Raw genomic sequence first — 27,566 nt, forward strand, 5'->3', positions numbered from 1 at the left:
CTCCAGGTAAGATTGTTTGGAGTTACAGCTAGCTGCAGTAGGGGAGTAATGACCAAAAATGACCTTTGCTCCTTTTCTGCAAAAGTGGCTATGAATAGGGTTTTGCTCACAGGAACTTTGGAAACTACACTTTGTCTCTTAACTTGCCCAGGTTAGTGCTTATCTGCAGCAAAATTACTAATGAGAAAAAAGTAGACATGTTCCTTTTTAACACTTATCTTTCTAATTCATTAAGGTCTGAACATGAAAGACATTCCCCAAACTGCCCATTTGTGAAAGGTGAACACACGCAGAATGTGCCCCTCTCAGTCACGCTGGCAACAAGTCCAGCACAATTTCCTTGTACAGACGGCACAGACAGAATAGTCTGCTTTGGATCTGGAAGCTGTCCTCATTTTTTAGCTGCTGCAACAAAACGAGGAAAGATCTGTATATGGGACATTTCAAAACTTATGAAGGTATCTTGTTGCCTGGAGTTGTAATGCTAATTATATGAGTAAGAATTTGCATCTAGGTTTAATTATGTTTTTAAATTTGCATAGGTGCACTTAAAGTTTGAGATCAATGCTTATGATCCAGTAATTGTACAGCAACTGGTATTGTCTGGGGAACAGAGCTCAGGGGTTGATTCAAGAAGACCAACAATAACATGGATAGAAGATTCATCTAGCTGTTCAGATATACCAAAATTAGAAGGAGACAGGTATGCTAATAAATATTTGATTGAATACGAGTTGCTTATTTCTTTGGAAGAGGACACTAGTCATGGTGTACTGAGGTAAAACTATCAATGTTTAGTTCCTTCTAAGAGAAGATAATTTTGTTTTCACAATTCATTAATTTTGGGAATGAGGACCAATAAAAGTTACTTTAATTTATATTTCATCTAGTACGAAGGGTTTCTTTTTACACAGAACAGTTGCTCTAAAAAGAAATTTTTGCACTCATATCTCTTGGCTTATTTTGTATTTGTAGCAATAGCACCTAGATTTAATATATCGCTTCACAGTGCTTTACAGCACTCTCTAAGCTGTATACAGAGTCAGCATATTGTTCTTAGTCTGAGTCCTCATTTTATCAGCCTTGGTAGGATGGAAGGCTGAATCAACCTTCAGACGGTCAGAATCAAACTCTTGGCAGTGGGCAGAGTTAGCCTGCAGTACTACATTCTAATCACTATAGTAGTTGTAGCTAGTACATACTGTATTTTTCGTAATGTTTGAATTAGTAAAATGCTCGCTTTTCAACAAGAGCCAGAAACTACATGATTGACACTATTTGCAGTATGTTTTCTGTTGATTTCTCTTGGATTTCTAAAAAAACAATATATGTCCTGATGATATCACTAGTATGAGATTATAAGGTCAATTGGCCCTCCTTATGGTTAACTTGTAATCCTCAACAAATTCTTTCCCATAGACCTTCTAAAGCAAATACTTGCTTCTGAATTAGAGGATCCTGTAGGTTAAATCACAGAATGGATTTAAACTAAGTATAATCATCGTGAGACTCTTCAGTAGCTTACATCACGAATTTAATTTTTTCATATGTAACATGCTGGTGTGTTAACAGGTTTTAATGCTAAAATTTATGATTAGAAGTAGGTATATTGTATGAAATTGTTTTCTTGGCTTAATATCTCTAATCTTCTTGACTTTAGTGATGATTTGCTAGAAGATTCAGACAGTGAGGAGCATTCCAGATCAGAATCAGTGACTGGTAGGTACATAATATTTTATTCTGAAATATAAATAAGATTACTTGCAATTATTTAGCAATGCTTTGGTCAGTAAAGAGTAAGGGGTCTTCTATACCTTGCTATTTGTCTTAGTACTTTGATTTATAATTAAGAAATAAAGAAACCTGTTTTTAACAAAAGAAACAGGGCAGAGGGAAATTAGTTCAGTGAAAGTGTGCCTTATGATCCTTTTCTTCTGCTCCTCCCTGCAATCTTTCCTACAAAGAAGGGGGCAGCCCCAAATCAAGATCCTTTTTAAGGGCTGGCTGATTGAGCATAAAGTATTCATGCTATTCTCTGAGGACTATGTATTTGCAGCCCTTAAATCTTTTTGGAAGTGGAAGATAGATCATTCTGATGGCCCCTCATTTTCCTTCAAGGTTAGGAACTCTACCGCTGATGCTGAAAATAGGCATAGGTCTCCTCTTATTTCTGTTTTTAGGCCTTGGGTGTTTTATATTTCACTTTATCGCTATAGAAATTATACCTGTTTGTGTGGTGATCTTATATTGACACATTGTGCAAATATCTTATACCATACGTATTTTTAATGCATTTTTCTGCTTGGTAATTACTTTTATTCTATTAAAATTTTTAGGAGTCAGACATTCCCATGACAAAGCATGTTTTTGCCATCCTCAAGCTTAGGCAAGCTACAATTACCTGGTTTGGATAAAATAGAAATATTTGAAGATATCATTAGATGTTGGTTTGTGCGTGTATATGTGTAAAATGAATGAATGAATGTAAAAGTTTACAAAAACATAATCCTACTATGGATAAAATCTGGTGTTTTTTTACACTGTATATTTTATCTTAAAGGACATACATCACAAAAGGAAACCATGGAAGTTAGCCTTGATGTAACTGCTCTCAGCATTCTTCAGCAGCCTGAGAAACTTCAGTGGGAAATAGTTGCAAATGTACTTGAAGACACAGTGAAAGATTTAGAAGAACTTGGGGCAAACCCTTGCCTAACTAACTGTAAAAGTGAAAAGATGAAGGAAAAGCATCTGGAACACCACAACATTCCCTTTCCTTGTTTGTTAGCTGGAGGTTTATTAACATACAAATCGCCTGCTACCTCTCCCGTTAGTAGTAATTCTCAGAGATCACTGGATGATTTAAGCAGGACTCAAGCTGGTAGTATATCAGACCTGGGATCAACTGACAATGAATCCTGTACTAATTCAGAACTGAATTCTCCTCTGGTAAGGAGGACTTCACCTATATTACTGCTTTACAGCATTAAGGAATCTGATGAAAAAGCAGGAAAAATCTTTTCACAGATGAACAATATCATGAGTAAAAGTTTACATGATGATGGTTTTACTGTTCCACAAATCATAGAGATGGAGCTGGATAGTCAGGAGCAATTGCTTTTGCAAGATCCTCCTGTGACGTACATTCAGCAGTTTGCAGACGCAACAGCCAGCCTAACTTCTCCGGACTCTGAGAAGTGGAACTCGATGGTTCCCAAACCTGGAACTTTGGTTCAGTGCTTAAGACTACCAAAGTTTGCAGAGGAGGAGAATTTTTGTGTAGATTCAATCACTCCTTGTGCAGACGGAGTTCATTTGTTAATAGGACTGCGGACGTGTCCTGTTGAATCCCTGAGTGCAATAAATCAAGTAGAGGCCTTGAATAATTTAAATAAATTAAACTCGGCACTATGTAATAGAAGGAAGGGAGAAGTAGAACCTAGTCTTACGGTAGTGAATGGTACAAATATCGGTATGATCCAGCATGAGTCACCAGCAGATGTACAGACGCCCTTAATAATCCAGCCGGAACAACGAAGTGCTAGTGGTGGTTATCTAGTGCTTTATAAAATGAACTATGCCACTAGGATTGTGACTCTAGAAGAGGAACCTATAAAAATTCAGCATATCAAAGATCCCCAGGATACCATTACCTCATTGATTTTGCTCCCACCAGACATATTGGATAATAGAGAAGACGACTGTGAGGAACCTACAGAGGAAATACAATTAACTTCAAAGAATGGCAGCGAGAGAGAAAAAAGATCGGAAACCTCTACTCTTGGGCATCTAGTCATAACCACTCAGGGAGGCTATGTTAAAATATTAGATCTTTCAAACTTTGAAATCCTGGCCAAAGTGGAGCCACCTAAAAAGGAAGGTACTGAAGAACCAGACAAATTTGTCTCAGTAATATACTGCTCAGGCACTGATAGACTCTGTGCATGCACTAGAGGTAAGATTTTCATTTGGTGTTTTTTTTAAATGCTTCATTTTTCAAGGTTTCTCTTTTTATACCCTGGTGGGTCAACTGGGGAAAAAAGTCAAAATGGTAGCCATCTCATCAAAACTCTGCCCTCTTGTTTGTCTGTCATCCATAACTTCCACACACATATATGACCAGAAGGGCTTTAATCTCACAGGTGCAGCTATTGTCCTGATCTTTAAGAGCCTACTGGTAGACGCCCATTTATTTCTCTTTTTTTAAGCTTTTACTTAAATTTAAAATATTTTGTAATATTTCAGAATAGAAGCATAACTTGTTTTATGTGTAAGATTTCTAAATAGCATAGATCAAAATAAGGTGTGCAAAACACGTTTCTAATGTCACTACTTTTCTAAATGTGCGTATAAAAATTTTTCTTGAAATCTTTTTAAGACGTTTACTAATAGTACATTTTTATCTTAGTTTGCATGCACCATTTCCAACAGCTTTAAAACTTTAAAATGCTAATTGAAGGTAATGATTTTGTTATGAGCATATGTTTTCTTGAAAAATCTTATTAGCAGCCATTTTCAGTCAATTTCTCATAAGAAGCAAAATCAAATTTAAATTTTCCACCCAGTAGGGTCCAGATATGTCTAACAACTGCTTTCAGTGCTGGAAATATAACCAAATTCCTACTTTAATTAGTGCCCAGGACTTGCCAAAATTGCAAGAGCACTAAATCATACTTTCAAGCTATGCTTGCTTATTCAAAATTATTTCCATTACAGTACATAATTGAGGTTAAAAAATAAGCCCAATGATATTGATTAAAATGAGGAAGATAAAAACTACTATTGTCATAAGAGTAACACAATTTTAACAAAGATTTTTTACGGCACAAATTCTTCCCCACAAACCTAGAGGGCATTCATGTCTTAGATCTGTTTTCATCTGGGTATTTTTTACATTTTTAAAATAATCTTATCAGCTAAACTATATATTTTCTTGGGAGAAATCTCTGGGTAATAAGTAACTGGACAATAAACAAAAAATTAAATATGTAAGCATTTGCCATATTTGACCTCCAGTTAGTTGTATTTTATGAAATTTTACAACTTCTACAAATTTAGATAGAGAACAGTGATGATCATTGAAAAACCCTGAATGTTATTTGCATATAACAATAGCTTGCCTTCAAATTCAGCTAGCATATTCCATTAATTTCACAAGTTTGTCTTGTAAGTCATGTCAAGGGTTCCAACACCAGATTAAAAATTAAATGTAATAAAGGACAACTTTAATAAATTCCATACTGTATTAGTTGGTGAGCTTGCCATTGTGATTTTCTATGACAAGCCTATGGTTACAGTATAAAATCTGAGTTTGAGAAATCTTAGTTGCAGTTTGCTGTTATTTTATTTATTGTTTATTATTATCATTCATTTGGTTTTAATCCTGTCTTCATCACCCTGAGGTATGATTTTGAGATGGGCAACTATATGAATTGATATAAAGAGTGCATGAAAAATACATTTTAATAACAGGTAAAATAATCCCATTAGTAACAACATGAGTAGAAAAATTAAAACAAAAATACATTTCTATAGGAACCTAAACTAGAATTAACTTGAAAGAAAACATCAATTAAATTTTGTTTCTCTTTTTAATAAATCTTTTCTTAGAGTTTGAAGGCCTTTCTTTGTAGCATGGCAGAAATAATATCATGAAAATGTAACAGTTTATCTTCACCCCAATTTATCTTTTTTAGTTCACAAGCTCATTCCATATTTTTTCTTTTATCTGACTGTTTACAAATCATCTTACTATATATTTCTTGGGTTTTGCATTTCATTGGACTCTAAGGGTGCATTCTTTATCTATCTGAAAGCTTTAAATTTGGTAGTTGTTCAAATTTGAGATAAGATCTCCAATTAAATTAATATTTCCTGTTTTTTCCTTTCCTGATACCTTTAAGGCTCAAATTAATTATTTTGTCCCAATCCAGTATATCAGCCAGATCCAATCTAATATCAGTAATAACTTTTTGAATTTTTCCAGTATCAAGCTCCTTATTCATACACCATCATAGGGTTTTTGTGCTGTCCTGCTCACCACATAATGGTGGTTTAGTGGGTTTATAAATATTTCTCAGCAATTCCCTCCACCAAAAACCCAGGACTGTCGCAATTAAGTCCCACCAAAAGCACTGGTCCACAGAGCAATGGCCAATGAGTTCACAAGGTACTTGAGAGTTTCCCAAATAAGATAAACCACCAGGCAAAATTAAATTCACGAGACAAGAGGGTTCATGAGGCAAGAAAAGTCACAAGAGTTCACAAGGTATGATCCAAGTCAATGCATGGTGTCAATCCAAAGCAAGGCAGGGATCACAACAAGCAGGAAATACGCAGCTAGGAAGTGAACACAACCCAGCATTGCCTCCATCTGTCTGCTGTGCTAAATAGCCAACATTTGGTGCAGCCCATCACAAGAGGCGAGGCTGCCTCATTGTGAGTAATCGGGCTGACCTTTTCTGCTCCTGCCTTTTTTCTGCCCTACATGTTCTCAGATCAGGCAGTTCTTCCTGAAGACGCAGGACTGTCTTGCTGCAGCTATGCTTCAGCCAGATCCTTCTCAGACCGCTGCTCGGAGCCACTGACCAACTCCCCTCCTGATGTGCCCGGGACTGGTTTATCCTCCTAGGCATATAGTAATGTAAAACATGTTTATTGGATAATAGCAGTTATTATCTACATTTACCGCCCTGAGTCCTTCGGGAAAGGGTGGTATATAAATGTAATAAAATAAATTCAGCCAAGGCCTCTGACCAAATACATTCTTTCAGCATCAAAGAAAATACTGTTCATCATCATTTATTGGTCCATATTAATGAACTGATATACAGTGCCCTTTTAGCTAATAGTGATTGAAAGCTTACATTTAAAAAAATATATTAAAGTAAATCTAATGCTTATATAGCATCTCACTGCAAACAGGATGATTTCTAATAAGAAGAAAAACTACCAGACATATTATTTATTATTTATTTATTAATTTTATTTGTATACCGCCCTTCTCCCGAAGGACTCAGGGCGGTGAACAGGGCAGTACATATTAAAAAACAAAATACAAAAATTAAAAAAGATTAAACAAAATGCCCACGAATAAGTTAAAACATATTAAAAAGTAGGTTAAAACACATTAATAAAACCCAACCCCATCCCATCAGGCCAGGCCAGAGTAAAACTAAATATAGAAAAGAAGATAGAATAAAATAGAAAGTAAACCAACGTAAAGAACGATAGTACTATACTGTGAAAAATCAAAAGAAAGTGAACGACAAGGAAATGACCAGTAATGAAAAGACTATTCCTCTTGTATTTCTCATCTTCCCTTATGTAGAACAATTTTGCAAAGGCTTTCTGAAGATGATTTTAAAATCTGAGCATGTGATATTAAGGTGGTTCCTCAATTAAGTTATTCCTAAATTACCATTTTTATAATATTTTTGATACTGTATCAACACACTGATTTGGGACTGGAAGTAGACTTTAAAATTATAGAATATAGTGTAGATTATAATCAGTGTAGATTATATATTCTTATTATCAGTCATGCTGTTCTATTTTGAACTAGTTTCTAGTTACTTTACGAAGTCAGCTCTGGATATAAGGACTGTTAAGAGCTAGCAAAAGTTAGTACAAGCCATCCTAGCAATAAGGAAGTGTGCTCTTACACACTTAACTAAAATCCTTTTTAAGATTGTGTTAAATTCCACTTAGATGGACAGCAAGTATCCTTCACTATATGGTTTAAGTATTATTTTAATATTTTAGATCATTACTGCTTTAATGTGTTTCTTCTGGATACCCAGTGGCTCATCTGAAATTATTAGAAAATAGAGGTGGAAGTAGGTGTCATCTCTTGTTGATATCTCAGAATGTACTTCTGCATAGCTCTCCTGATGTTTTATATAGATCTTAAGTAGATTAGGAGAAAAACATCTGCTAAGCTGAAGGAATGAATGTCCAAGGAAATGAACAGCAGTTCTTGAGCACCATCAGAACTGACAATCCAAGTAACAATAGAACTGTTGCCAATGGTATTCCAAGCTTATCAAAACCTGACCCAGGGGAGTCAGAAGGTTGCATTTCTCCATGTTCTTAAGAAAGATTAACCCATCAGGAAATGTTACTATCCCATACACCAGACTCAAAACCAAATTTGAAATAAACCTGTCTCCAAGAATACAGTCCACTGAAGCTTTTTGTCAAAATGAGTATGTGCATGCATGTGCTTAATTTGGACTGTTCTGGGCTTCCATTTAACATCTCAACTCTTTCTTTTAGGTGGAGAACTTCATTTTCTCCAGATTGGAGGAACTTGTGATGATGTTGATGAAGCTGATATTCTTGTGGATGCATCTCTGTCTAAAGTGACGGAGCAATTAACAGAAGGAACAAAGCCTTTATCTAACCCTTCAAGTCCAGGTATTACAGGTAAATATTGAATCTTATATTCATATTTCCAAAAGGTATACTATTGAATTGAAGAAATACGATACAGTACCATTTTAAAGTTGTAAATGAGTAGTATATTTTTATTATATTGTGTCTGCATCCTGCAAGATGTCTCATCTATCTTTATGCGTGTTACTTTTGCAGATACGTGTTTTCCCAACTAAAGTGTATACGGAAACCTGAACCAGAATGTTCATAGATTGTTTTTCCCCAACAGCGGATGGCTAACCAGTTTTACTCCTAAATGCCAACTAGAGGCTCTGTAACATAACATGCATGAAAACATGCTGCCATGAAATATGTGTGTGTATTTAGTGTTAGTGTAGCTGAACCAAAATTAAATATTTAAAAAAGTGCTGTAGCTTCTTGTGGGAGCTACTGATTTTTTGTGTGTGATTAAATGTTTTGAAAAGTGTTTTTACTTTCTAATTAAAAAACAGGAGTTGATCTTCTAGTGGACCAGCCGTTCTCACTTGAAACTTTGACGTCTTTAGTAGAGCTTACTCGTTTTGAAACTTTGACGCCACGATTCTCAGCTACAGTTCCACCATGCTGGGTTGAAGTGCAACAAGAACAGCAGCAAAGGCGACATCCACAACACTTGCACCAGCAGCATCATGGGGATGCAGCTCAACATACACGGACTTGGAAATTGCAAACTGATAGGTAAATTGTTTTTTTTGATAGAACATTTACCTCCCTATTTTAGTTAAACATTGAATCACCTGATATCTTGAGTTATAAATGGAATTCCCTAGTGGGAATTTTATATTTTATAGTTATTATGTTTTATCCCTGCTTTATTATTTTTATAAGTAACTCACACTTGTGAACATACCTAATACTCTTTCTTCCTTCAGTTTTCCCCACAACAACGATCCTGTGAGATGAGTTGGACTGAAAATAGGCCAAAGTCACCCAGCCAGCTTTCATGCCCAAGGCAGGACTAGAATTCACAGTTTCCTGGTTTCTAGCCTGGTGCCTTAGCCACTAGAATAAACTAGCTGTCATTTGTATTATATTATATTTGTATTATATTATTTTATATTTATATATTATATTATATTATATTATATTAAGACTGGAAGTTGATATGTTGTATAAATTGATTTTAAATCCAGAATTTTTAAATCCAGCCCTATAGGGCTATCATCTATGTAGAAGAACAGTCTCCTAGAGGTGTACAAAACAGTTCAAATTTGAACAGTTTCAAGTCAAACTGTCCTGTTATGTATGCCAACATATTGCTTTTCATTTTAGAACTGTTCTGAGTTTAAGATACTTTTTTAGCACTTGCAAAATGATCAGACCATTTTACAGTTAAGCATGCTGTGAAATGAGGCATTTTTAATCAAAATCAGTGCAAATTCAAAATGTTATATACATTCCTAAAGTAAGTATTTCTACTTAAAAATGAAATGCAGCTTAAATTACTGAATTAAGTAGATTTAAAAATAAGGATCATACTGAAATAGAGAAGAAATGGGAAAATTGTAAACATTTATATTTTCTTATTGTACAGATAAAAATAAATTGGAGCCCTTTATTTCATTGAACATAATAACTTATTTTCTTTCTCCACCGTTTTCTTTCTCTATCTTTTTTCTTTGTAGCAACAGCTGGGATGAACATGTGTTTGAACTGGTTTTGCCCAAAGCTTGTATGGTTGGACATGTGAATTTCAAATTTGTTTTGAATTCAAGTATCACAAACATTCCACAGATTCAAGTGACTCTATTGAAAAATAAAGCTCCTGGCTTAGGAAAAGTAAATGGTAAGAAAATAAGTGAACAATTTGCTTTGAAAAATAGTTACACATTTCAAGATGACATTAAACCATCAGTAGTTTGAGCAAATAAGAGTATTGAAAATATTAATGTAAAGTCAAATGAAATCACATATAATGGGTGAACAGTGTTCTGTGGTAAACAGTTCAGAAAGCAGTAGGTATCACTGCATGTCAAGATAAGGTAGTAATTCCTTTCTTCAGTAGATATTTTTGCTTGTTTTAAGAATGGGGAATGCCATAAATGCTAATTTTGATTTTGATACTTTTTCTTTATGTTGCAGAAGTTCATTTCAGTCCTATTTTCAAATAGTCCTTTTTCGTTTTCATTTTATTAGCATTTTACAGATAAGATATATTTGTCTTGATGGTATTTACATATTGAATGTTGTGAAACTTAAAGATTTGAGGATAATGTGGTGATTCCCATTTCTCGGATTTGATACTTTATTAATAATTGCCCCAGAAACCCACACTCTGTCAATACCATAATAACATTGGTGATCATATTCATAGTAATTAAATCTATTTTAATTTTTATCGTTGCCCTGCTTCATTCTTAGAGTGTAAGTCTTGATGTACCACTCAAAAGTCAAGAAATTCCAAGGACCAGTTGTTTCAAGATTCATGATTGTTTTTAAATATTTAAAAATATTTGCATAACACATCTACAACATGTTATGTAATAAAACTATGCTCCAAAAAAAGATTGTGCTATTTAAAAAATCTGAAAATGTTTTTTCCCCCTATGTATTTGTTCCCCAGAAGCAGCTGTAGATAGACAGATAACTTTTCCTTTGTCACCAGCTCATAATGAAGTGGAAAGAAACGGAAAAACAGGACTGGATGATTTGAATGCAGAAATGCAAAACATGGACGTGGAAGAGTCACAGTGTAAGTTTTGCTGAAGTATAACATTCTTTTAAACAGATTTACCACATAGAGATTTGCTAGTTGGCTAAATAAGTTTTAGAAGGAAGTCTAGTGAACTTTTGCTTTTGTGTTCTATTAGTAGTTTCCTCTATCTTGTTCTTGTCTTTACTGATTGAAAAAGGAATGGTTTTGGGCCCTTATGTATATTACATTGTTATTTGGCATTATAATGCAGGCATTATAATTTGAATATAAGGCCACTTGGTATCCTAGCATTGGAGACAACAAATGTGTTCATAATTTTTGTACTCAGAATAACAGAAGTAACTGTCTAAAAGCTTTAGGCTCATGAACAATAGATTTAAAAGAGAAATTTGACAGAGCATCACATTCTACAGTACATTCATGAAACTACTGAAGACAATTCTGTTTTTAACAATTTATGTTGTTTGCTATGATCAGTGTAATTTTAGCTTTTTATACTTTTTTTAAAGGCCTTCGGCTATGTCCCTTTTTAGAGGATCATAAAGAAGATATTTTGTGTGGACCTGTATGGTTGGCTATTGGACTTGATTTATCAGGACATGCTGGAATGTTGACACTCACAAGTCCAAAGCTTGTAAAAGGTAATACTTTTGCCAGAATATTTTGGGGAACAAAATCTAAAATGTAATTTTTTTTAAAAAAAATAATTAGATACAGACCTGATATTTAGAATTGATTCCTGACATTTAAAATGTGAGTAATTTTTTGGTAAAAAGTTGGCTGAGAAGTGTTTCTACTTTAAGCATGTATAATGAGTTTTCAAGAACTAATTTATTTTCCTTATGTCTGTCTGTTTTATTCTAGGCATGGCAGGTGGCAAATACCGTTCATTTTTAATCCATGTCAAAGCTGTGAATGACAGAGTAACAGAAGAAATCTGCAATGGAGGAATCTGGCCTGTTTTAAGGATACCATCTCTGAAACCTCAAAATAACAAGGGACATTCCCTTGCATCACTTTTAGCAAAAGTTGCAGCAGGCAAGGTATTTAAATGATATATAGGGAAAAAAATGGTCAAAATTATTTTCGTTTAATCGGTTACCTAAGGCCATCTTGTTAGGATTGGGGTGTCAGGTGTGTAATTACAATGTAGATATAAAATTAATATAAGATTGATAATACTAGGAGTAAAACCATTGTGTGTGAAACATATCTGATGAAATATCCATCAGCAAAACCATAGAATCAAATAGCCTTGGAATTGGAAAATACCATGGAAGTCATTTAATCCAAATCCTTGCTCAGGGCAAGATCCGTTGTTAAATACCATTCAGCCTCTGAATATCTCTACAAAGGAAAATTTGTTCTATTTCCAGTCACATCGTCAGGAAGATTCTTTTAGATATTCTAGATATTTATCCTGAACCTGTACTTTTAATCCATTGACTAAACATACCCAAACCCTACAATCATGCTTCATGAGACTTGGATTCAGGATCCTTCATCATGTTGAAAACCCTCTGAATTTGCTTCAGTTTGTCACCATTTGTTTTGAACAGTTATGTCCAGAACTAGATATGGAATTCCATACATGGTCTGACTAAGGGATAATGGGATAGCTACTTCCCATGATCTGAACTGTCTGATCCTATTAATGTACTCCAAAATAGAATTAACCATAATCAAAATGAACCACAGTTCTAACCTTCGCACAGCAAATTTACTTTAATATAGAGCTTTCAAACAAAACATTCCTGGCTATTCAGGAAGAGGATAGGAGACACATGCAAGAGCTATTGCAGGCTGTTCATAGCACACTAACATTTTAGCATGACATACATATATTGTCATTATATTTTTTTAGACTCATATTTGTGGTAATATGCTTAACTGCTGAACCTAGTTTAAAATAATATGCAGTCCTAACATGTAGGACATGGGACAGATTTTTTTTGATATTGTATTATTTTCTAGTTATCTCTCCTTATGTAGCTGATAAAATAAAGAGCATATTCTCTCTTTCTATCCTCCTTTAATTTTTGATAGTTCTATCTTCGTGCGTGCATTGTTAAGTACATTGTAATATATGATATGCTTACATATTGAGAAACATAGTAGAACATATATTGAAGTTTCACATTTTTGTATAATGCAAGATTTTTAAATTGTGAGAAAATGTGTTTTGGTATTAGTTGATAATTAAGTACATTGCATAATCTTGGAAAATGAAAAATACTTGTATATCATAGAGACTATAACTTTTCAAATACATGAGTTTTTTTAAAAAAAAAACACAGGAGAAATCTTCTAATAAAGCAGAAACCAGTACTTCCTCGCGGAAAACTGACAACCTACGAGGATGTGATTTGCTGCAAGAAGTCTCCGTAACGATTAGAAGATTTAAAAAAACATCTATTTCAAAGGAAAGGTTAGTTGCTTATCAGTGAGTATATTTCATAAATATATTTTAAACATATATTCCAAAAGAATATAGGTTAGTGCATTATTGTTATTGTTATTATTATGAAATACATTATATCTCAAACAAGAATATACAAGAGGGGCCAACTGTATTGAATATAAAAGTGAAGTGAAGTGAATCATCCTGTTGTTAAATGAATCTGGCTTCCCCCATTGACTTTGCTTGTTGGAAGCCAGCTGGGAAGGTTACAAATAGTGATCACATGACCCTGAGACATTGCAGCGGTCACAAATACACGCCAGTTGTCAAGTGCCTGAATTTTGATCGCATGACCATGGGGATGGTTGCAAGTGTAAAAACTAGTGAGAAGTCTTTTTTTTTCCAATCCCATTGTAACTTCGAACAGTTACTAAAGGAAAGGTCGTAAGTCGAGGACTACCTATATAGTAGAACAGTTTGATGAAAAAAGAACCTTCAGAAAATTAAGCATTTGTAAAATAGCAACAGAAAGAACACACTTTAAGATTTTCTGCCTTAGCTTCTTTTGCCCGTTGAGCTAAATGACAAACTTTAGGGCCATAGACACCTTCAAGTTATCGGTAGTCCTCAACGTATGACCACAACTGGGATCAGAATTTCAATTACTAAGCAATCGTGACCGCGTTGCTTAACAGCTGCAATCCTAGCACTCCTAGCTGCCACCCCCACCCCCCAAGTGTCATGGTTCCGACAAATGAAACTCTTCAAATCATAGGTCAGTAATTGGAGGTGATCTGGAGTTGGTGCATGCATGCATGCATGCACGCGCGCTGCAGTTTGGTACAAAACCACAGCTGCCCCTGGAAGCCTCAGCTGCCCCACTGAGCCTGGCAGTGTTTACAGCAGCTGAGCACAGCAACTCACCTATCTAGGGGCAGTTTTGTAGCCTTCGTGCAGTCATAAGGGCAGGCGGACTGCCAATTTTGATCCAGGGACATTGCAACAGCTGCAACATTGGGCATGGATTGTAAGTCCGTTTTTCCAGCACCATCATAATTACAGTTGCTGAACAGACGGCTGGAAGTCGAGCATTACCTGTATCTGATCGAGAGTGGTTTTAGCGGGTTATTTAAATAACATGGGTTTCTTTGACAAGACAAGATTTGAATTTCAAGCCTAAGAGGTAAAAAGCAGTTTCAGGACTTTTTAAAGCCACAATAGAGAGAAACCATAAGCTTCTATTCTCCCTTCTTGAAAAGCCTTAGCACTGCTATAATGAGAAGTAATACTAGTTTACTCCCTGATTAACTTCCTTCTTTTTTTATTGTATATCATTTCTTTTCTAGAGTTCAGAGGTGTGCCATGTTACAGTTTTCGGAATTTCATGAAAGACTTCTTAACAGCCTTTGCAAAAAGGCAGAAGATGGAGTTGTGACAGAACATGCTCAAAGTCTTGTCTTAGATATCTTATGTTGGCTAGCAGGAGTTCAATCCAATGGACCAGGGAGGTAAAAATTAAAAAAGGGGGTGGGGGAGCTGCTTAACAAATTTCTTACCTTTGTTAGAGGTGTACTCAAAAGCAATGATTGAGTTGTAAAGTCTGCTTTTGTTTTTAATGTTTTAGCTCAAGAGAAACAAATGAGAGCTTGTTGTCGAAAACAAGGATGTGTCTTTTCCACATAATCCGAGTATGCTTCTTTGAAGCCGGGCGAAGCATAGCACATAAATGTGCACGGTTTCTAGCTCTTTGCATAAGGTAATGATGTTACTTTTTTTTCAGCTCAAAGTTTTCTTTTACTTGACTATTCTAGCTAACACAATGTAAAATTTATTTATTTATTTATTTATTTATTTATTTATTTATTTATTTATTTATTTATTTATTTATTTATTTTATTACATTTATATACCGCCCTTTCCCGGAGGACTCAGGGCGGTTTACAGGGTAATTAAAAACCAAAAATACAAAAGTTAAAAACCAAGTTTAAAAAAGATTAAATTTATCCCTGTATAAATAAAACCCCAATTAAAATAAATTAATCCTCAGCCTGGGCCAGAGAGCTCAAAGAGCCAGGTCTTCAGGCCCGGCGGAATGAACGGAGGTCGGGGGCAGTCCTCAGCTCCACTGGCAGCTGGTTCCAAAGGGCAGGCGCCCCCACTGAGAAGGCCCTATCCCTGGGTGTTACCCGCCGGCAATCTCTTACCGGTGGCACCCTGAGAAGACCCTCCCTGTGGGAGCGCACTGGACGAAGGGAACTTGATGCCGGCAGCAGGTGTTCCCTCAGATATCCCGGACCCAAGCCATGTAGGGCTTTATAGGTCATCACCAGCACCTTGAATTTCACCCGGAGGGCAACCGGAAGCCAATGCAGCTCGCGGAGTAGAGGTGTTACGTGGGAGTATCGGGAGACCCCCATCACAACTCGTGCGGCCGCATTCTGCACCAGTTGAAGCCTCCGAGTGGTCCTCAAGGGCAGCCCCATGTAGAGAGCGTTGCAGTAGTCCAAACGGGAGGTCACGAGCGCATGAGTGACTGTGCGTAGGGCATCTCGGTCCAGATAGGGTCGCAACTGGCACACCAGGCGAACCTGGGCAAAAGCCCCCTTAGTCACGGCTCCTATATGGTCTTCAAAATTGAGTCGTGAATCCAGGAGGACGCCCAAGTTGCGAGCCCTATCAACGGGGGGGTAACACCTCACCCCCCATCGTTAGAGATGGAATAGTCTGGTTGACCCGAGATGCCGATATGCACAGCCACTCAGTCTTGGCGGGATTGAGACGAAGCCTGTTTCTCCCCATCCAGACCTGGACCGCATCCAGGCACCAGGACATCACGGCGAGGGCATCGCTGGGTTGGTTCGGGGTGGAAAGAAAAAGTTGGGTATCATCAGCGTACTGATGATACCCCACCCCAAAACCACGAATGATCTCACCCAGCGGCTTCATATAGATGTTGAACAGGAGGGGCGAGAGAACCGACCCCTGAGGAACTCCACAAATGAGAGGCCTCGGGGCAGATCTCTGCCCTCCCGTCAACACCGACTGCGAGCGGCCCAGGAGATAGGAGGAGAACCACCGTAAAACGGTGCCTCCCACTCCCAACCCCCTGAGACGCCGCAGCAGGATACCATGGTCGATGGTATCAAAAGCCGCTGAGAGATCTAATAGGACCAGGACAGAGGAGCAACCCCTGTCCCTAGCCCTCCAGAGATCATTCACCAGCGCGACCAATGCCATCTCCGTGCTGTATCCGGGTCTGAAACCCGATTGGTACGGGTCCAGATAATCAGTTTCCTCCAGGAACAGAGGAAGCTGATGCGCCACCACACTCTCAACAACCTTCGCCAAAAGCGAAGGTTGGAGACTGGACGATAGTTATTTAAAACAGCCGGGTCCAAGGCAGGCTTCTTGAGGAGGGGTCTCACCACCGCCTCCTTCAAGGTGGCAGGGAAGACACCCTCCTTCAAAGAAGCAGTTATTACTGCATGGAACCAGCCTCGTGTCCCCTCCCGGGCCGCATAAGCTAGCCAGGAGGGGCACGGATCCAACAAACAGGTGGTGGTGCTCAGCCTCCCCATGATCCTGTCCACATCATCAGGGGAAACAGGGTCGAACTCAGTCCAGATAACATGCTCAAGACTGCCCGATTCCTCCACATCAGACTCTGCCCAGTCAGAGTCCAGACCGGTCCGGATCTGAGCGATTTTGTCCGCCAGATGATGACTAAACTCCTCGGCTCGTCCCCGCAAGGGATCCTCCCTCACCTCCTGATTAAGGAGGGAGCAAGTTACCCTAAACAGGGCGGCCGATATAAATATGTTAATAGATGATCTTTTATAAAGCAAATTAACACTTTGTAGCTCAATCCTGTGTCTATGGGAACCATTTCCACAAAATTTAATATTCCCACATAGATGGCGATTGGATTGCACATTGATTAAGCCTTTTCTCTGCTGAGATACATATGGATGTAAAAAAAGTTCTGGATAATGTTTGCTAATGAACAAAATAAAATATTAAAATAAAATTGATTATATATTTTTGTAGTAATGGGAAGTTTGAACCAAGTCAACAAGGATTTAGCTCAGTCCTTCTGAAGGCTTTGCTTGGCAATATATCTTATTTACCTGCAGCTGCGACCGGAGGTAAGTTTAAGGTTTTTGTTTTTGGAATCAAATTTGATTTCTTTTGATACTTTCTACCTGCTTTTCTTTGTTTGATATTCTTTTCCGTTTTAATGCTAATCTTGAATTTTACTTATTAGTCATTTCTACTCGGCATATACGTTAATGTTACACTCACAGTAGTAGAACCTAGGAATACTGCCTGAACAGGTATCAATGCAGACTTAACACAATCTGTTAAAATTGATTAACAAAATATTTTATTGAATGGATTTTGTAGGTGTCTGTAAGCATATAGTTAAAGATTGCTTTTGTATTTACCTAAGGCTGAGCATCTATATGTATTCCTTTTAGGTTCTGTGTATTGGTATTTTGTTTTGCTGAACTATGTAAAGGATGAAGATTTAGCTGGCTGTAGTACTACTTGTGCTTCCCTATTAACTGCAGTCTCTAGACAATTACAGGACCGATTAACACCCATGGAAGCACTACTTCAAACAAGGTAACGAGGGAAAAACTGCATCATTCATTCAGTTGCTAAGGTTATTGTCATCAGTGACGATAAATGCTTACAAAGGATTAAAATGGAATGATATCAGTCAATTAAGAATGATAATAAAACAACTGAGGGGGGAATGACACAACAACTAAGTAGAATTGTCAGAAGTGACATCATCACATAATTAAAGTGAGATGGGCGGTGTCTAAATTTGATAAATAAAATAATGTCCTAGCTTAATGCCTGTGTTATAAGCCAGCTATTTAAGGTTTTCTTAAAGGATAGGTCTCGGGTGATAAGGGCCTTGGAAGGGAATGCTGTTTCAAAAAAGCAGTGCAATGACATGGAAGACATAGCTCATGGTTATGACGCTGCTTAGTAGACAGTAGCTGAAGTACGTGTGCCCTGTCAGATCCTTACAGGACAGGCAGAGATATTTATTTATTTATTTATTCATTCATTCATTTATTTATTTATTTATTTATTTATTTATTTATTATTTATTTATTTATTTATTAATTACATTTTTATACCGCCCTTCTCCCGAAGGACTCAGGGCGGTGTACAGGGCAATAAATACAAAAACAGGATACAAAAGTTAAAAGCGATTAAATAAATGCCCAAGGTTAAAACAATGATTAAGATGTATTAAAAACCCAACCCTAACCCATCAGACCAGGTTAGACTGCTCAAATAGATACGTTTTTAGATCGCGCCGGAAGGAGCGAAGGTCGGGGGCCGTCCGGAGCTCAACCGGCAAGCGGTTCCATAGGTCTGGCGCGCCCACAGAGAACGCTCTCCCCCTGGGGGCCACCAATCAACATTCTTTGATCGGAGGCACCCTGAGGAGGCCCTCTCTGTGGGAGCGCACTGGACGGAGGGAAGTTGACGCCGGCCGCAGGTGTTGCCGTAGGTAATCCGGACCCATGCCATGTAGGGCTTTGTAAGTCATTACTAGCACCTTGAATCTCACCCGGAGGACAACCGGCAGCCAATGCAGCTCGCGGAGCAAAGGTGTAACATGGGAGTATCGGGAAACCCCCAGTACAACTCGCGCGGCTGCATTCTGCACCATTTAGAAGAGGCAAGCCTGCAAATACCCAAATCTTCTACTATAGGCTTTATTAATGACAACCAGCATCTTTGCTTATATCCCAAAGCCAGTGACGGGATTCAAATAATTTAACAACCAGTTCTCTCTGAAATCACAGAACCCTTTAAGAGGCTCACGCGTAAAAACCAAGCTAGAGCAGGGGGAGCTGCTCCATGCGCCCCGCACCTGCTCAATTCAGGGCCCCCCACACCCAGGCCACTCCCCACTCAGTGACCTCTCCCCACCGGATCAATGAACTGGCTGCCGCCTGCCTCTTCCCTTTCACTCCCCTCCCAAGTTGGACTGCTGTGCTGTGGAGGATGGACCTGACCCAGTCCCCCTCTGCCGTTTCGGAGCCAGGGGGAGTTAACGGCGAAAGGCTCTGGCGCCGCTGCACAACAGCTGAATCTGCCGCTGCAGGGGCTTTCTTCAGTCCCCGCTGCCCCTGCCGCCCCTGCTTCACCCCACAGATCAACTGCCCAGTGGCAGTGGCCAACTCCCTTTTCTTCTGCCAATTCTCTTGTGGCTTGCACCGTGACGGGTACAAGCCTCCCCTGCCGGCTCCCTCTGCTAGCCCTGGTATCCCTCTGCCAGCCCTTCGTCACCGCCACTGCGCACCTGCTTGCCTTCTTCCCAACCAAGAAAGAGAAAAAGGGAGAAAGGCAGCTTACAGTAGTTTCCTTCGCCTCCCCAGGTGTCCTTAAGTCTTCCTTCCTTCCTTTTGCTGGTCCGCACTTTCTTGCTGCCCTGCGTTGGCCGGCGTCTCCCTTCTCCGTTCTGGAAACAGCAGCCTCTTTTTCTGCCACTTTCCTCCCAGCAGAAGGGAGGAAAGGAAGGATGCTTCTTATGGAAGGATACTAAGCTCCGGGAAAACTACTCCAGCTGTAGCTGGGCGAGGAAGGCCAAGCTTTTGCAAAGCCCTTGGGAAGTGGATCTGTTTCCCCGCAGGGTTGGCCTCGACACCTGTATCGAATGGCAAACAGAAGAGCTTTGCTCTTTTTCTCCAGGAGGTCCTTTGAAATTGTTCCCCCCCCCTCTTGCATTTCTGCCTTAAAATCCAGAGCAAACACGTTTTCCTCTCGATCAGCTGAAGATGCGGTAGCTGAGTGTTTGCTCTGGATTTTAAGGCAGAAAAGCGAAAGGGGGGTGGGGCAATTTCAAAGGGCCTGGAGAAAAAGACCAAAGCTCTTCTGTTTGCCGTCTGAAGCCGATGAAGAGGTTAAATATATTACATGTACCAAGGAACACCCGTAACTGCTGCACTTTGAACCCCTTGTGGTGAACTTTTTAAACATACTTTTTAGTACTTATCCTCTGTGTTTGAAGTAATATTAGGCATGTTGTTTTATTTTCACATTGTTTTTAAGTAGCCATTTACTGAATATACTTCACGGAAATGTCAGTTTCTTGTTTCTTAAAACATGTAATAGTATTGGTCATTCAAATTCTTAAAGCTATATATTCAATTGATTTTATCCCATTAATCAAATTTGCATTTCTTATCACCCAGTATCCTGCATTCCATTGTTTTTCAGGTATGGGTTATATAGTTCACCTTTTGATCCGGTGCTCTTTGATTTGGAAATGAGTGGTTCTTCTTGTAAGAATATATATAATAGCAGCATTGGCGTTCAGTCAGATGAAATTGATTTATCTGATGTTCTCTCAGGTAAGCCCATGTATCTGCTAGTAACTGTGAAGTCAAAAGGGTTTTTTATAGTCACTATTGTTTGCTTTTGGCAACAACTTTGTATAATTTTCATGTTACAATTTGTCATTGAAGAAAATCAACCTCTTCAAAATAGGCTGAACTTATTTTGTGTTCAACAGAGTTACATTGCCACAAGGAAATATTTCTTCAGATTTGGTCAGCCCTTTGAGATAGGTCAGGGCAGGATACAGATCTGTTAAGGACATCTGGAATTCTGTTAATGCAGGATATAATAACCAAAACTTGACAGGGTTCTTTTGTTTCTCACCTTATACTCAAGAGAATCGAGACAAGGCAATTTTGAGTTTCTCTAGGAATATGTATTTTTTTTTAATCTCAATATGACAATTTTGAATATTCTGAGATCAGAACAAACAGTCGATCAGTTTTTAGTGGCATTGTTCTGACTGTTCTGATTAGAGGAAGCATTTTTAAAATTAGTATTTGGAATTTCCCAAGGAAAACAAATTTTGTTTTTTTGTATCAGAGCAAAAGATTCCAGTTGCTTTGATTCCAGTGGAACATTCTGACAGAACATTGAATTTTGTCATAAAATAAAACCCATTCCCTGTTTGGAGCACTCTTAAAAACAAAATAAAAGAGGTTAGGACTGCAGGAAAATTGGAGACGATTCTTTTCCCTCCATTATGAGAGCAAGCTTGAGCTGAATCCCAGTTCATTCTTTGAAAACAAATCACTGATAAATTTGATTTTGACCAATCATGCAAACCGGTATATTAAATTGTTTAAAAAATTTTAATCTAAAAGGTCCAATTGTGAGTGGAAGCCATTTAACTCTTAAAAGGAGAGTAGGAGTTGCTGATTTTTTCTATGGTGGTACTTTCTGGTGTAGTTTCTTTGTGTTTTCATGCCATATGAGTTGTACTGAAATATAGAAGTAGTGAGGCTTGAGATGTACAAGTTATATGTTTCTCTTATATGTGTTAATTACTTACATACGTGGTTTTTTTTGTTTGGATTGGGTACTTAGTCATTTATCTTTTCTTCTCTCTCCCCTCATTTTATATACATGATAGCAATAAAAATTAAAACGTTATTTCTAGCTATAATACAAGTGAACTGAATATATTATTTTTTTCCCAATTCAGGGAATGGAAAAATCAGCAATTGTACAGCAGCTGAAGGTAGTTTTACTTCCCTCACTGGACTTTTAGAAGTTGAACCTCTACACTTTACTTGTGTTTCAACCAGTGATGGAACAAGAATAGAAAGGGACGATGCAAGTACGTTTACTGGTATATATATATTTTATTACTTTTTTCTATATAAGCCAAACTGTATTAATAGTCTAGTGTAATCTTTCCAATAAGAAAGCTGTGATGAATTTGATCTATTAATTGTTAAACAAAGGAGAATTAACACATTGTAATGACTCACTGGAGAAGAGCCTAATGCTGGGAAAGGTTGAGAGCAAGAGAAGAAGGGGACGACAGAGAATGAGGTGGCTGGATGGAGTCACTGAAGCAGTAGGCGTGAGCTTAAATGGACTCCAGAAGATGGTAGAGGACAGGAAGGCCTGGAGGAGCGTTGTCCAGGGGGTCGCGATGGGTCGGACACGACTTCGCAGCTAACAATGAATCACATTGTAATTCAAGATTTAATTTAATGATGAAAGAAGTCTGCCTGCCTTGGAAATCAGTATTTTGATTTCCCCATTTGCACAGTGAATGTTGAATCAAAGTTCCCTTAAAAATTAGACCATTCGCGGCTTTTTTTCTTTTAAGATTGACTCTCTCGGTCATTACCCAAACTGTATTGTTTTCAGGATAATATTCTGTGTCTTGCTTTTCTTCATACATGGCTTTTTTTGTTGTTTTTTCTTTTGTTTCATGCCAGTGAGTACCTTTGGGGTTACCCCAGCAGTTGGAGGCCTCTCATCTGGGACAGTAGGGGAAGCCTCGACAGCCCTGAGTTCAGCAGCCCAGGTAGCTTTGCAGTCTCTCTCTCATGCAATGGCCTCAGCCGAGCAGCAGCTCCAGGTGCTTCAAGAGAAACAGCAGCAGCTTTTGAAGCTTCAGCAACAGGTTGGAGGCCATCTCTTTCATGATGTCTCTAAACTTCAAAAGCTGAGAGAATAGTTCCCTTAATTGCAGAAACCTCTCTCTTTGTTTGTGAGAGAGAAAGGAAGGAAAAAACAAATCAGGCATAAACACTCACAAAATACGTCTCTAGGAACAACGTGTAACAAACATTCTGACTTTGAAAGCGCACAAGGGCTTTATTGGTGCAGAGGGGAAAAAAATCTTCCTTAGATATGTTATTGTTCCATTTTCAAAGAACTTTATTTTACATTAAGAACAAAATGTGAAAAGACGAAAAATGTAGTTGGCTTTCTTTCAACAGAATCGAATAGGTTGCTGTTTTGATTAAGAGCCTTAGAAACAGAAACTTTCTTTTCATTGCACTCAGGCAGGGACGCACAATTGTTTTCTATTCCTTCTAAAGCGCATGTTTAACTGCAGTCCATCTTAACCATTCTAATCCGTTCCTGCCAAGCTCAAAACTCAGGCGAACTTCTGTTAGCAAATTTCAGTCTTAGCACCTTCAGAAAAAACCTTTGCATCTGAAGCAACCTGGATGAAGCATTTAAATTTACATTAATTTTATGATATATGTATTGACTTAGATCATGTGGTACAGTGGCATACTTTTGTATTTAATCACTTTTTGGAGTAATGCACATTACTACACCGAGCAGTCCATTAAGATAACTTCCCTGAAATATGCAAATTTGTTTTTTTAAACCTTTTTTAATATGAAAGAACCATCACACTCAGGGGCACACAGCATAAGAATTTCAGGTTGTATTCACAGTGGAAGGATGGACATCTCTTGCCCCGCTGAACATAATGTGTGAACTAATGACGTTGATTAGACTTAGATTTAAGCTTTCAGTCTCATGCATTCTTAGATATAATATTCTATTGAATGTAAGTTGTGCTAAATATACTTAAAACAATTGGGCTGCACTGGACAACTTCAGCTTGCATGGTTTATGCAACAGGTTATTTCTAGGAGACAAGTTCAATAAAAAGAATTAGGTGAGTTTTGAAGTGTTCTACTTTCATTTCTTGCACTGTTCACTTTTTTAATGCTACCTTTTGCATTCTTTTGGTAAAAACCTTTGGTGTGTTCAATGAAAGCTGAAGCTTTTTGCTTTTATGTTTGTTTTGTTCATGCTGCTTATTGCTAATGCTTTTATTGCTACTGCCTTCACAGGCAGCAGCAGCCGACAGTACATATGCTGCTTTTATTTTCCCTGCAGAAAGCAAAGCTGGAAGCAAAACTCCATCAGACAACAGCAGCAGCTGCTGCAGCAGCATCAGCAGTTGGTCCTGTTCACAACTCTGTGCCTTCCAACTCAGTAGCAGCCCCAGGGTTCTTCATTCATCCGTCGGATGTCATCCCACCCACTCCTAAAACAACCCCCCTGTTCATGACTCCGCCTCTTACGCCACCCAATGAGGCAGTTTCTGCTGTTATCAATGCAGAACTTGCACAGCTTTTTCCGGGTTCAGTCATTGATCCTCCTCCAGTTAACCTTTCTGCACACAACAAAAATGCAAACAAGTCCAAAACGGTAACTAAAGAAAAAAAGAAGAAAAAGAAAAAAAAAGAGCTTTCATAAAATTGCAATCTAACTATCATTAATGACAGGAACTATTTTGACTGCGTGGTAGTTTGCCTTTTACCTAAGCGTTGAGAGTATATTTTGACAGGGGAGTTTTGTTAAAACCTCTTATATAACAGCCCCAAATCTATTAAACCTACATTCCCTATGAGGAAGCTAGTGCAAATAGGTTGTTAATGCTTTGAACTTTTCCATTGGTAGGCTTAAAAACTAATCCGTATACAATATGAGTGATCAGTTTTTCAACCTTGAGTTTTCAGTCTGCTCTTTTTACTTTTTGCATGTGCAGTAGCAGGGGACTAATACCAAATACAATATATTTGTATATTGATCAGTTTTTCTTCTTTCAGAATCCACTTGGAACTGGACTTGCTCTTGCAATATCTCACGCTTCACATTTTCTTCAGCCACCTCCTCATCAGTCTATCATTATAGAGCGAATGCATTCAGGTAAAATAGTAGTCTGTAGGTTAATTCTTTCTAGGTTAATTTGATTTGAATAGCTAATATAATAACCAGGTCCCAAAGCTGATACAGTGGTACTCAACTGCTTCAAAACTGGTCAAATTTGGTACCTGATGCATTTTGACATGAAAATGTTGTCCCTGGTACTCATCAGTTATTTAGTACTGGACATGCTGCAAAAGGAAGTGGGGGATAGCTGCAGAGGGACAACAGGAAGTCAGCCATGTTGGGAAGGTCACTGCAAAAGGAAGCATAGGATACCCGCAGAGGGAGGACAGAAAGTCAGCCATACTGGGAAGGTCACTGACACAGGAAATAGGGCAGATAGGAAGTCCTTCCTGGCCAAAACAAAGTCACGTGGTAAGTCACATGGTTTATTCGGTACTCATCCTTTTTAGTACTTGCTGCACCTCCTGGAACCAATTAAGGATGCGGTGGCTCAGTGGGTTAGGACGCTGAGCTTGTCGATCAGAAGGTCGGCAGTTTGGCGGGTCGAATCCCGAGTGCCGTGTAACAGAGTGAGCGCCTGTTACTCGTCCCAGCTTCTGCCAACCTAGCAGTTCGAAAGCACGTAAAAATGCAAGTAGAAAAATAGGGACCACTCCGGTGGGAAGGTAACAGCGTTCCGTGCGCCTTTGGCGTCTAGTCATGCCAGCCACATGACCACGGAGACATCCTCGGACAAGCACTGGCTCTTCGGCTTTGAAACGGAGATGAGCACCGGCCCTTAGAGTCGGAAACGACTAGCACGCATGTGCGGGGGGAACCTTTACCTTTACCTTACTGAGGCACTACTGTATAGGTATGACCAAGGCTCAGGGTGATTTGGGGATTCTTATATTTAAATCACGGTGTTTCATATCGCATTGATTTTTCTATTTCTCTCAGGAGTTTGTTATATAGCCCAGAAGCAGCTTAAAAATCCATAGAGTTGTATAATAAATCATATGTTTCTGATTTATTATATAACTATGGATTAGAGTTATACGGAAACTGTTTCTGTAGGTGCAGAATTTTTTTGTTTGAGCTGAAAAGATTTACACATTAAATGTGAGAAGGGAATTGTGTGAGCCTCTTCCCCACCCATTTTGAAATAATTGTTAAATAACTTAGTAGTTCTTCAAATAAGGGGAAGAGGGGTTGGGAGTGTGGTTAAGGTTTACATTACATTTAAAAACATTCCTGCTTAAGATTCATAGGGGTGGACTTTGAGGCCTCTTTGGATATAGTTTGAACTGAACCAAAAGATACAGGCATGTGGGTAGAAAAAACTATTGATGTCTCAGCCATAAATTCAAGAATAATCTGTACTGTGCCAGCAGTAACTAAATTGTAAATATTTATTTGTTAAAATTAAATATATTTAGCAACATGGGCTCTGTTTTTTAAGTTGTAGGCTATGGCTGCCCTTCTGGCAAAGGCACAGTGAGATCAGTGTATTGGTATTTCATCGAGACTTTTTCTGTTCAAAGGTGCAAGGAGATTTGTGACGTTAGACTTTGGTAGACCCATCTTATTGACAGATGTATTGATTCCAACTTGTGGGGATTTGGCTTCCTTATCGATTGATATTTGGACACTCGGTGAAGAAGTTGATGGAAGAAGGCTAGTGGTTGCTACAGATATCAGCACCCATTCTCTTATTCTGCACGATTTAATACCGCCACCAGTTTGCAGATTCATGAAGGTAAAAATTCTTTTAATAAAAATATATATTCTAATGAATGTGTTAAATTTAAATTGCCAACAAAGAGTTAAAGGGAGACTGATATAGCTATTTCGAGCTTTTTGGCTCTCATCAGCCAGCCATACCCTTCTGAGATTTGAACCTGGGCTGCTTGCACCTTAGGCAGCTGTATTAATCTCTAGGCCACAGGCTCTTTCTCACTTTGCCAGCTGTGTCAGGGAGGGAGGAGACTCGGGGAGGAGATATATATTAAGTGGTTTTTTTCTGAGCCATCCGGTCTACCCAAGCTTTCTTCCCATATTTGGGTAGACCGGGTGCCTCAGAAAAAAACAATCTATATTCTAACGAATATATATTCCAACGTAGTAAATGTTCTTCATAATAGGTAATGCTCAGTTTCACAATATATTTCCTATTTTCAAAGAATGAAGTGACATGGAAAGGGTGCACGTCTTCTGTTTCAGATTACGGTCATTGGTCGCTATGGAAGTACAAATGCTAGAGCCAAAATTCCTTTAGGATTTTACTATGGACATACGTACATCTTGCCTTTAGAGAGCGAGCTGAAAATTATGCACGATCCTTTGCGAGGTGAAGTTGAATCTGCAAACCAGCCAGAAATTGATCAACATTTAGCTATGATGATTGCACTGCAGGAAGATATACAGTGCAGGTAAACACATGGTTGTTTCTGTTGTGTTGTTTTGCTTCTGTTGATGAGTTAGTGATAATAACGCAAGTTGTTGAATGTTAGCGAAACATTCGCCCTGTTTAAAACACTGTTATTTAACTGTATATAAGTATAAATATGTTTGTTTCCTGGGAGCTTTATTAATAATTTA

General features: G+C 38.3%; 1 protein-coding gene across 2 annotated transcripts in view; it reads left to right on the forward strand.

Moving 5' to 3' along the window:
• The window catches only part of BIRC6 (baculoviral IAP repeat containing 6), a 153,745-nt gene that overhangs the window by 19,237 nt on the left and 106,942 nt on the right, over positions 1-27,566 (forward strand). Inside the window, exons 7-28 of one of the 2 annotated variants that reach the window (XM_081313639.1) lie at positions 236-458; positions 543-703; positions 1,661-1,719; positions 2,561-3,955; positions 8,278-8,427; positions 8,889-9,114; positions 10,062-10,222; positions 11,042-11,128; positions 11,602-11,733; positions 11,957-12,135; positions 13,390-13,520; positions 14,840-15,001; positions 15,118-15,249; positions 17,541-17,638; positions 17,972-18,119; positions 20,745-20,878; positions 22,030-22,164; positions 22,778-22,965; positions 24,207-24,521; positions 24,923-25,022; positions 26,510-26,724; positions 27,189-27,397. In XM_081313639.1, coding sequence (XP_081169765.1) covers positions 236-458; positions 543-703; positions 1,661-1,719; positions 2,561-3,955; positions 8,278-8,427; positions 8,889-9,114; positions 10,062-10,222; positions 11,042-11,128; positions 11,602-11,733; positions 11,957-12,135; positions 13,390-13,520; positions 14,840-15,001; positions 15,118-15,249; positions 17,541-17,638; positions 17,972-18,119; positions 20,745-20,878; positions 22,030-22,164; positions 22,778-22,965; positions 24,207-24,521; positions 24,923-25,022; positions 26,510-26,724; positions 27,189-27,397 — 4,740 coding nt within the window. Of the gene's footprint in view, positions 1-235; positions 459-542; positions 704-1,660; positions 1,720-2,560; positions 3,956-8,277; positions 8,428-8,888; positions 9,115-10,061; positions 10,223-10,999; positions 11,129-11,601; positions 11,734-11,956; positions 12,136-13,389; positions 13,521-14,839; positions 15,002-15,117; positions 15,250-17,540; positions 17,639-17,971; positions 18,120-20,744; positions 20,879-22,029; positions 22,177-22,777; positions 22,966-24,206; positions 24,522-24,922; positions 25,023-26,509; positions 26,725-27,188; positions 27,398-27,566 lie in introns of both variants that reach the window. The other variant, XM_081313638.1, reaches the window with a different exon arrangement.

The sequence above is a fragment of the Vipera berus genome (genome assembly GCF_964194415.1).
Source record: "Vipera berus genome assembly, chromosome: 1".
Taxonomy (NCBI): domain Eukaryota; kingdom Metazoa; phylum Chordata; class Lepidosauria; order Squamata; family Viperidae; genus Vipera; species Vipera berus.